The 11,882-nt window shown below is 41.0% G+C and overlaps 1 protein-coding gene across 2 annotated transcripts in view; it reads left to right on the top strand.

The window, feature by feature from the left end:
- The window catches only part of SNAP25 (synaptosome associated protein 25), a 66,620-nt gene extending 56,326 nt beyond the window's left edge, over positions 1-10,294 (top strand). For both annotated transcript variants that reach the window (XM_087776468.1, XM_087776467.1), the window contains exons 6-8: positions 1,685-1,810; positions 3,959-4,103; positions 8,981-10,294. In XM_087776468.1, coding sequence (XP_087632594.1) covers positions 1,685-1,810; positions 3,959-4,103; positions 8,981-9,049 — 340 coding nt within the window. In that variant the 3' untranslated portion in view covers positions 9,050-10,294. The remainder of the gene's footprint in view (positions 1-1,684; positions 1,811-3,958; positions 4,104-8,980) is intronic.
- Positions 10,295-11,882: the final 1,588 nt, after the last annotated feature.

The raw sequence follows: 11,882 nt of genomic DNA on the forward strand, positions 1-11,882 counted from the left end.
AAGAACAGGCAAAAACCTGTAAATGTATGTGCAGCAAGAGAACTACTTTCACTCATTTCTGGAAATGCCAACGCTGAGGTACAGTTTCAGAGAACTAAGAACAAACAAGCCAACCATCATCTTTTTGAGTCTTCACAAACTTTAATAGGAAATAAACAATGAAACAGATGATTAGGAGAGATCCTCTTTTCATCTACATTTTAATTCTGTATTGGAGCATGCAACACATCTTCAGGCTCCATAGAAGCTGAGCTGCTTCAGGGGTCACGGAGAGAACATAACACCAGAGATGGGTTTGTTGTGGCCTTTCCCAAATCCCCAGAAGCACGTTCCGTTTCTCCCCCAAAATCCAAGCCACAGGGCTGTTCATATGACTGATTGGAGCTAACCAAAGAACAGGGAAACCACGAAGATTTGCAGTTCCCAACAGCTTTGTTGGAAGCTGCTCCATTTCCAGAGTAAAATCAAGAACGTATACCTATAGACCCCAAACACTCACACTCTCCTGTTAAAGTGTTCAATCTCATCTGACGACTCCAATGACAGCAACCCTAAATAAGCTGCACATGCTACTCTGCCACTGAAGGTATGCCTGGATTTTAATTTTCTATCCACGGCAGCTCAGTCAAAAATGGCTCTCTGAAAGCTAATGTAACTGTCATAAACAACAAATATAACAAGTTGCTAGGCTATTTTAAAGTTCTGTGGTTTGAACCTCCTGAAGGAAGTGATGATCCATTTTTGCCTGTGTCTTGCTTATTGTGAAGGCTGTTACTGCTGATGCATTAAGAGTATGATGAACTATTGGGGCAACTGTGCTTACTGAGAATGCTTCACTTCTTATTCATGCCTGTAGCTGGTGCATGAAGAAAAATGTAGAAAAATTTCCCTTTCTGATGCTAGATTGCTTGTATCTTTTCTTTTCTCCTGCACTCATTTCACTTCTGCCTATTTTACTTTTTGTCTCTGTGGACAAAGGTTTGTACATCATCTGTCGATGTATGATTACTATTTTCAAGTACCGATATATTATTTGAAAAAGCTAATGAACCCTATGAATTTTCTGATAAAATCATCCCCAAATCACCTTGGGAAAGGTTAGTGGCTTTAAATGCCTATTATGCCACATACATGTTAAAAAATATCAACAGAAGCCCAATCTTCTGCATGGTAAAATCTAGCTAAATCTGTTTTTCTCTAAGAGGGTGTGTTGCTGTGATGTGATGTACACACTATACTTGGCAGTTCTGTTTTTATGTCTGTCTGCCAGTACGTTCTCTGTGTTTGCTGTCAAAACGTATGTGTCACTGAAATGAAACAATGTTTTCTACTTATCTGTATTTCTTCTCTTCTTTTTTCTTTTTCCCTTTTTTTTTTTTTTTCTTTCTTTCTGGAAACTAAGTCAACATCCAAAAACTTGTGTGCAGTGTTGTAGACTTGACAATTGCAATTCACCCTATTGGACACAAAACCTCTGACCATCACAGTTGTTGTGGCAGTAAAGTAAAAAACCAAAACCCAAACCCCTCCTTTTATTCAGGGTTATGATATATCGGTATACAATCAACGACCCTCTATCTGAAAACTCATTTGCTTGATTCAGCTTTTAGCTTGGAGAAGTAAAGACTTTTGCGTTTGTCCTTGTCCACTTGATGCTTTGTTACTCATCATCTTTTTTGCCTAGGCTTAAATCAAGCGATGCTTACAAAAAAGCCTGGGGCAATAATCAGGACGGTGTTGTAGCCAGCCAGCCTGCACGTGTCGTAGATGAACGGGAGCAGATGGCCATCAGTGGTGGCTTTATCCGCAGGTGAGCCTTTTTATCCACTGTTTTCTCTCTATTCTCCTCATCACAGATATATTTAGATTTCTTCCATATGGTCATGAGTTCTGTGATGCTCATTAACTCCTTCAGTGGTGCTGGGTGATGCGATGGAGCCAGTGTCTTCCACCGAGTGGTGGGTGCTCAGATTTAGGTTGACGGCGATTAAGACAGGTACTAAAGGCTTACTGTAGCCACTGACTTCCCCTGGCCCTGAGGGTGCTTGTCTGGGCTCGTGCAAAGGATGGTTATGTTGCCAGAAATCCTGGAAGTAAGGATCTTAACTCTGAGAACTAGAAGATGCTTGAAAATGTGACTCTAAAACATTCTTCCTTGAGACTTCCCAGATTTGGGCAATAAAAAAAATAAATAAATAATATCTATTTATTTACTTCACAGCAGCAATGTGAGGTTGCAGATTGTCACGGCCAGTCAGCACTGTCCTCTGCACTCCAGCTCCCTGGCACGATCAATGCACTTTTCCTGGGGGCCTTATTATGGGTCTCATTAATGACAGTTGTCAAATGCCTCAAAAATGAGGTGTCAGATAAATACTAGTTTTTTATTATGTCTCAAGACATGTAGTGCTCGTTATTCATCCTTGCCAGAAGATGTACCAAAGTATCCAGCACCCCTTCCTTTCTTTTCAAAAAGAAAAAAGCCTCAGGCTCCCTGCCAAAGCACCGAGCCAAGTGCAGAACTTGAAGCACACTTTCAATTAGAGGTACACCGCTTCCCTGCTCGTGACTATCCAGAAAACCTCACTGAGCAGGGAATGATGCCCCAATTCCTCAGCTGCTGCAAAGCCACAAACTATGGAGAAACATTGATGCTTTAGTGGCAACCCCTGTGCACGCAAATGAAAGCCAGTTTGAAACACACAGCTATACTGATGGCAACCAAACTGCAAACTTTCAGCAATACATAGGGATCCAGCAATAAGTACATACTGATTACAGTGCTTAGAGAGCATGTATTTAGATGACAATGCTATCAGCTGAATGGATAAAGGCATACCAGTAGGCAGAGCTTTGATCTCTGAAGATTAAGGACACTGGATTAATAAGTAATTATCTTTCCAAAAACTATTATCCACTTATTTTTTTGGCTGCTGTGATAAAGGGAAATCAGTGTGACAGAAACAATGCTGTCATGCAATCTGGAGCGTGGGATGGAGTTGCCATTTAAGTTTGCTGGGTCTGCCATTCACTTTTTTTTAATTTCTGGATGGCAGCCCCACCAAAATGAAGGCTGGGGCATGACAACAGAATAGCAGCGAAGGAAGTTATGCTACACCATAATCATTCTGCAAATAGCCCATAGCGCCCTTTTGGCATCTACATGAACACGAATTGCACAAGAGGCTCAAAGTAGCGATTTTCTGAGTGGGACCCACGGACCTTGCTTTTCTCAGTGTCAGTCACCACATGCCTTTCCAGTCACTGGAGACTTGAACTGGCCCTTGGCTCAAGCATAAGTTTTTTCTTGTAAAAACCAAGCAACTGAAAAAGAAGGTGCTAAGAATGAGAGACAAAGGATCTTTACTGAAGCCAGTAAATTAGAGAGAAGCTGCTTCTCTCATTTACCAGAAATACATTTAATTAAATAGGATGTTAGGTCAGGATTTTCACAGCTGAAGCAGCTCTTCCCCAATATTTCAGTGAGTCCCAAGTGTATGAGGACTGGACAGCATGCATTAGCTATGCGTAGTTCAAGGAGGGGAGCTGGTATAGCTTCAATTCCACCACTCTCCAGCATTTCCCACATACTGTAACCACACACAGGTCCAAATGGAGCACCTTTCCATTCTTTGTTTGAGAAGGACCATTGCTAGCAGAGAGGTGCAGTATGTGGTACTGAAAAGCTCAGACAGCAATGCTTCTGGGAGCGGCAGACACGAGCAGTGTAAATGGAGCAGGGATGAACCCAGACAATTAAGCCCAACATCCAAAAAATAAGCATGTAATGATTTTCAGGCTAGCTACTTATTAATGGCTTTTTTTCAAAGCTGAGCGCAGCAGCATGCTCCTCAGGTGACAAGCAAAGGAAGATGCAGGGGAGGTTTTGGGTGAATCAGAGTTTCAGGGGTAACCTCTTCTGTCTCTGCTTCAAAGAATTGGTTTTTTTTGCTTCCAGGGTAACAAATGATGCCCGGGAAAATGAAATGGATGAGAACCTCGAGCAGGTCAGCGGCATCATTGGCAACTTACGTCACATGGCCCTGGACATGGGCAATGAGATCGACACACAGAATCGCCAGATTGACAGGATCATGGAGAAGGTAAGAGCTGACATTTCTAACAGGACCCCAAAAGGGGCTCTGTTTTCCCTTCTGCAAGCACAGCCTGTGCATGCTGCAGTTTCTCTTCAGCTCGGAGAAGGACAAGTGACAGAAATAGCTGCCAGAGCTCTTCTCTCTTCTCCCTACAAATCCTTGGGCCAAAGCAGAGCTCGCTGCTGTAGATCTTCAGCACCATCCAGCGCAGGTTGGGTTGAACCCACGCTGTTGGGTTCGCCAGACCACAGCTGGCAAGGGGACCCCTTAGCACAAATCAAAGCTCCTTCCTCAACAGCTTTGGTAAAGAAGTGCCCTGAGCTATGCAGAACCATGAGGCTTGGGTTTGAATGCCCTGCAAGTTTTAAACCTTCCTGGACTTTCCCTTCCCTCAGAAACTCCATGAGCAATTCAGAATTGGATCACATGTTTGGAGGACCAGTCCCAAAAAAAGGATGGGGATTAAGCAAGGCTTTGCTATATGGTAACAGTGCAGCCAGTCTTGTTGTGCTACCACATTAGGACAGAGATCTAGCAGCTCTCTTGGTGTGTGTATATATATAGATATGTGTGCATATACATATATATATAAAAAATATATATATGTGTGCATATGCATATATATATATAAATAAATAACTGGGCCCCACATGGCCCCAGTGAAATACCAAAGCTCAGCATTACTATTGTAAAATCACCATCTAAAAAGGCAGAGAGCACCATTCCAGTGCCAGACCTGCATTGCAGATTTCTGAAGCAGATAGCAGCACCCTCCAAACCCGGCTGGGAACTCACTGCCATCCTCAGATCCCAAGATCCGCAAGCCATCTGCATTCGTACTGGCAGAGCTCCAGGCACAGGCACAGCCAGGCTGAAGTGACATAAGAGGCTAGATCTTCATCTGGTGTAAAATCAATGCAACACTTGACTTCCGCTGAGATTTACACAACCTGAGAATCTAACCCAAGGACTCCTATGTGCTGCTTAGAGTTAATTCTGACCTGAAGTGGTAGAGCTTGTACTCTTGAGCCTTCTTACACGTGCAAGCCTTCTCACACAAGCAGGATGCCCATGCCTATTTTTCATGTCAATTAACCTAGTGAAAAAATTAAAGAAAATACCACACTGAGGGATTCACTCAGATAGCTTTCCTTATTGGAGTTTGATTCCAGAGAGCACTGAGGGAAGTACACGTTGTCTTAAAGGTGGGAAGTTCGTCTCTGTCAGAGAGACCATCACATAACACAGTAGAGCACATGGCTTTGTGTCAAACTTTTGTTTTATAAAGCTGCATCTGTTAGTTTGACTGTGTGGTGGGTTGACCCTGGCTGGACGCCAGGTGCCCACCAAAGCTACTCTATCACTCCCCTCCTCAGCTGGACACGGGAGAGAAAATATAATGAAAGGCTCGTGAGTTGAGATAAGCGCAGAGAGAGATCACTCACCAATTACTGTCACAGGCAAACCAGACTCAACTTGGAGAAATTAGTTTAATTTATTACCAATCAAAACAGGCTAGGGTAATGAGAAATAAAAACTAAATCTTAAAACACCTTCCCCACACCCCTCCCTTTTTCCTAGGCTCAGCTTCACTCCCAATTTCTCTACCTCCACCACCCCAGCGGCGCAGGGCAACGGGGAATGGGGGTTGCGGTCAGTTCATCACACGTTGTCTCTGCCGCTCCTTCCTCTTCAGGGGAGGACTCCTCACACTCTTCCCCTGCTCCAGCGTGGGGTCCCTCCTACATTATCCCAAAGGCGTTACCACCATCGCTGATGGGCTCGGCCTTGGCCAGTGGCGGGTCCATCTTGGAGCCGGTTGGCACCGGCTCTATCGGACATAAGGGAAGCTTCTAGCAACTTCTTACAGAAGCCACCCCTATAGCCCCCCTCATACCAAAACCTTGCCATGCAAACCCAATACAGACTGTACTGGAAAATGCACAGTATTGCTGTGATGCCGTTCTGCAGAATTTTATACTTCTGGGAAAAATAGGAGCATGGGGGGAAGGATTTATTGCTGTTATTCATATGAAAAAGCACTAGAAAGCAGCACATCTATCTACATCGTGAGAAAGGACTGGAAGATTATACAGCCTACATCATGACTACCTTTAAATAATAAGTCTAGGACACACGTTATTTTCTCAGAGCAAGTATGAGGAAATGCACTATTACATGTTACCCGCTACCCTACTCATGACTTAACATAGTGGCAGGAGACATGCCCTGTGGATGGAAATCAGCCGTGTCCTATCCGTGCCTGCAGGATACTGTCACAAACTACAGAAAGCCTAACAAGTCACTGTTCTCCTATCAGTTCAGGCTTGCAAACATCTGGATTTTGAAAACCCTTTGTGCCCTTTGTGCACATGAAGCACATAGGCCAAATCTCTAGGCAGTGCATGCTGAGAGCAGCTGGCTAACTGAGGGACTAGCCTTTCACATCTATACAGTCTTCTTATAGAGTTAGGCATTTCATACAGCAACAGAAAAACAACATTGCAAGAGAACGCGATTCGTTAAATCCAGCCTCACAGGCAGGCCTCGGCAGGCAGAGCCCTTGGCTAAAGACCAGTGACACATTTCTGAAAGATGGACTTGCAGTGTACACAGAGGGGTCGTCATGAAAGCAGCACAAAACCAAGACAGTCTTCAGTCTTAGTGAAAAACTGCCAAATTTCTCAGAGTAAGGACACACGGTAATGAGATACTAGAAAAAGAAACACAATGTATTAGGAAAATCCTCTATAAAAGACAGAAATGACAGTTAGCCGGATAATACCGAAACCACAAAAATGTATACACATCCATTTCGCAGTGAAATATGGCAACAGACCATCGTCCCTAGCTGGTGGCAGGCAATACAGCATTGCTGGAGTTGTTTTCTTTTCCTGACCAGCTGCAGCACTGTGCTTTTGATCAGCCATGCTCATTAGAAAGACCCTTGGCTGGCACATTTTGCAAAAGCTAGGATGCATCACAAAGTTAACCCAAATGCTCCTAAAGCATTTATGTTAAACTGGATGTCTGCATCCAAACCAGAGCAATCTCATAATGCAGAAACGTAATCTGATCTAGCCACAGCAATCAGAATAGCAAGGCTTTATCCTTCCCTCAGATCAGAGAGAACGGGACAAAAACTAAAGTGATGATGCGATGTGTAGGTCAAATGGCCCAGACATCATCACGAGAAGACCCCGGCCCTAAAATAAGCCATAAAGAGAAGGCTGGGAAGAAAGCAGAAAGGGCTCAAAGCATTTTGTCTTGACCAAGGTGGGAAGGTCTGGGCAAAGACTCCCACTGACTTCGATGCAACATCATCCACCAGAGTTAGATCTTAGTATTCCTATTTAGGAATATTATGTTTCATCAATATTCAATAAATATTTATGTATTTCATGACAAATTTAACTGCTTCCAAAGCCATTAACTTATTTTTAGGTAGTCTTTTGGCTAAAGCACGCAAAACTACACTGCGGTAGACAAGGTCAAACTCATGGCTAAAATAAAGGAGTGTGGCTTATAATGAGTAGTTATGCTGATTTACGTTTGCTGAGGATCTGGCACATGCTACTGTACTAAAAATATACATCTACATAGCATTTGCCAAAACAATTATGGAGAAAAGCCCAAGATATTTAAGAATGATTTATTGCACATCAGTATAATCATTTTTAAAGGATTTTTAAATGTATGTGGGAAAGTTGCTTCACCGTTCTGTCTTTGCAAATTGGAGATTTAAAATAAATCTGTGCAATTTGGATGCACCCCAGAACAATCATCAAAGCTAACAAAACACAGCCATCAAACCACAAAAAAGAGTTTGCAATTTGAGTTCATGCTTTTAAAGCAGTAACACAATTCTCACCTTTCCCACAGGTCTGATTTTCAAAAATTGAAAACATTTTCTATCTAGTCCCTCTGCTAGCATAAGTTGGCATAGCAACATGGGCTTGAATGGAGATTTGCCAGTTTTTGTCAGCTAAAACAATGTCTTTGTCTCCAAAACTAACTTCTGCAGAGCTACAGAAAGCCATGGTCAAAGTGTCTTCCCACTCAAAGAGAACTCCTAAACCTCCCAAGTGGTGCTGTTTTATTAACCGCATTTTAGGAGCATGGCAAACGTTACCCCATGGAAGACAGTGAAGTTAACGGTTCAGCCTACACTGGACTAAATTCCAGTTTGATTGCTTCAAATAAGAGTAGAATTCCTGCCTTTTCTTAATTCCTCTTTATGCCCAATGAGAGAGGTTACTCTGTCCTGCAACTACACTGGTGAACTTTGTTGAGAGAAAAGAACAGCAGCATCACTCCTACCTCTTCCCTTCCTTTCACATATACAGCAAAGAGATCCAGACTGATGTATTTTCAAATAAATTTATCTTTATCAGCATTCCCTACATCAGATGATGCCCTGCTCCAGAGATTCTCCAGTACACTGCCCAAAATTTTAGTTTTGACTGCATGCCTGGTGATCTAAATTAGGACAGAGTCCAGGTCCACTGAAGAGCATTAAAGCTTTTCACTAGTGAAATCCATGCGCACATCATCAGTTCTCATCCTGTCACCCATTACTATCAATAGCAGTAGCCCTGTCAATAGCACCAGCTACAGATCTGGCACAGCATTTACCAGAGTTCAGTGAAGCTGAATACAAAAGCAAAAGCTCTGCTCAAAGGCTACCTGAAGCATCACAAAATCAGCAAATCTATAATTTCCTTTTGGGCCCCTAATACCACTATAAAAACAGCTCTCTGGTATTTTCAAACTTTTTTTTTTTTTTCCTGACCTAGCCAAAACTAGAGAAGTGTCCACAAAGCATTATAGATGTTCTCTTTCCACCCTGTAATCATCTGTTTCTTTCTTTTGTGTTTCCCTAGGCTGATTCCAACAAAACCAGGATTGATGAAGCCAACCAGCGTGCAACAAAGATGCTGGGCAGTGGTTAAATGCAGCAAAGTGCATTTCCTTTTAACGCTGTCCGACAGGGCAGTACCTTCATGCTTTTATCATGGTATTTACCTACTAGGTTTGCACACATGCACATATCAGCCCCATTGTAAATGTTGTCCTGTGTAGTTCGTCAGCTTTCCAAAAATGATACTTGTAATTATTTTTTTCTAGATATCTTTCTTTCCAAAGGTTGTACATAGTGCTGATTTGATGGCTATAGCTCACTATGATGTTTTTTGGGATTTTTTCCTTTCCTTGTTTCTGTTTTGGATTCCTTTCCTTTTTTCCCCTCTCTTTTTTATTTTAAATGATGTTTGCTGAATGACAACACTGTTGGAATGCTAAACGTGCTGTTAACCTTTAAATATACAGTATTGTTCTTGTAAAACTGTGACATTCCACAGAGCTACTGCCATGCTCCTGTCTTTGGGTATCATGATGTTTAAGCACTTAAACCTGCTGTCTTCGGTTCTTCATTGCCATTATCTGTTGTTATGATTTCATGATTAGACAATGTGGAATTATATTACTATAACAAGCATTGCACTAAAAAGTGATGTGATTTATGCATTTATGCATGAGGATTAAATAGACTTTTAGACTCCTACTTAAACACGAATTTTCCCATGGCAGTAGCACACCAACAATGACAACAAAAGCATGCTCAGTATTCGGACTCTTTTGGGACTATGTTATACCAGCAAGTTTGCAGTTGTGCCACTTTTTTCTTGTTGATATATATATAGTTATTAATCATAATCATTTTTTTAAATTATGAAAAAAAGAGGGATTTGGCACTCACCATTTAGCCATTGCCAGCAAAATAAAAGCTTGGCTGAAAATATGTCAAAGAAAAAGAAATAAGTGTAATATATTGGGTTTGTCTGCTGCTTTTGAAGACTATCTTTTGGAGGAAACGACTACCATATGAAATGGTGCAAAGAAATGTAATTTTTATAAGGCTCTCTCTTACTAGTCGCTATCCCCATGTGGTTTGTTATCGGTACAGTTCTCTGTTGCTTACCTAGAGCTATGCACACCAAATCGCTGAGATGTTTAGTAGCTGACTTAATTAAAAAATAATAAAAAAACCTAAATGAATGAACTCTAGATAAACTGTGAGATAAATATCATTTACAGCATGTAATATGAAATTCCTTATGTCTCCTGTCAGTTTGTGAAGTGATTGACATTTTGTAGCTAGTTTAAAAATTATTAAAAATTATAGATCTCAGAATCCATCCTTGCTTTATCCATTTGTTACTCATGTGTCAGTGACAACTAGTTATTTGCCACTTACCTGGGAAAAGGAGAAGTGCAAAGTCTAAAGACGCTTTACAAACTGGTTCTGTATTACACATGGGAAACGAAATATTTCTATTTGCGACGCTGTATAAAAGTAACTACTCTAAAAATAGCATTTTACACTCAGCACATTCCAAGTGAATATTATTTTAAATAACCTGGCTTGGATTGCCAAACACTGAATCAAAATATATTCTCTTGTTCAAGGGAAAGAAAAAATTAAATAAATGTTATGGCACAGAAGGATACAGTCCTTAGTCAACAAAATCTATTCCCGTAGTGGATCTAGCCATGTGTTAAATACACCTCTTTTCAGGGAACACTTTGAACTACAGAGTTTGTATAGTCTCCTAAGAATAATTTTCTCAAATGACTAACAACAACAAGTGTTTACTGCCGATGAAAAGTGTTATCATATTTTCACAGGGTTTTTTTCCCTATATGGACAAATTATAATTAACTCTGCATGAGTGACAGTTCACTCATGTGTCTCACATGGCCCTAAGTCAAAATACACAAAGAACATAAATGCTTGCATAATTAAAATCACATTATAATGTAGACAAGCTATATTTTCTTGAGCAGCTTTTTATTTTTAGTATCTATTAAAAATTCATTTATGCAAATATTTCCCCCCACTACTTCAAACCAAAGAGTAAGCTTCAAGCAAACATTTTTAATCTGCTGACCATTTCCAATCCTGTTCGGTCAGGGATTCTAGTATTTGTGACAGCACTATCATTCTGCAATGTCAAAGCCTTCTGAAGGGGAGCAATAATCACACTGGAAAAGGCACCAGCATGGGAACATACAAATACAAGGTTATTTAAGAAGGGAAAGAAATATATAAGAAAGTAACGACGCTATTGATGGAGGTATTATTCTCATCTGTTTGACAAGAATACACCCTATCTGAAGAAGATCATACTTCCAGAAGCCATTAAAGCTGATAAAAAATATAAGCTGTTGCGGTGAAGTCACTATGTTTTGACATCTGTTTTTGTCTTGAACAAAGATCAAAACCCAAACTATTGGAACTTTTTGCCAAATGGAAAGTTTAAAGGATAGAAATATTGAAATGTTTCATTGCATTTGTCTTTGTATCCTCCTCCGCTGTATGCAGGGTCTCTTAGGAGCTGGCTGAAAATGACTTAAGTAAATAAGTTTAATGTATTGCATTTCTCTGATGTTTTTGGAAATTGCCTTTTGTAGGATTAATTATTCTTGAAATAATTCAAAGAAAGGCTCAGATCTCATGCAGTTTGTTATTAGAACAATCCACTTTTGTTTGTTAAGTTTTGTGCATGCCAAATCCCTGATGTAGCAGCTGACTCTATAGAAAAAAAAAAGACATTTGTAACAGAACATTGCCTCAAATGTGGCATTTCCCCTTTTTCCCATTTCCTCCTCTGGTCGGCCCCCGTTTCCTATGATACACCACAGGCTTTCCCTGAGGCTGAGCAAGCACAGTGCACCGCTACCCGCTTGAAGGGCAAGGCTCACTAGAAGGAAAGGGACACGGCA

Source organism: Nipponia nippon, unplaced genomic scaffold (genome assembly GCF_047370975.1).
Source record: "Nipponia nippon isolate SJK-2023a ecotype South Korea unplaced genomic scaffold, ASM4737097v1 scaffold_4, whole genome shotgun sequence".
Lineage (NCBI taxonomy): Eukaryota > Metazoa > Chordata > Aves > Pelecaniformes > Threskiornithidae > Nipponia > Nipponia nippon.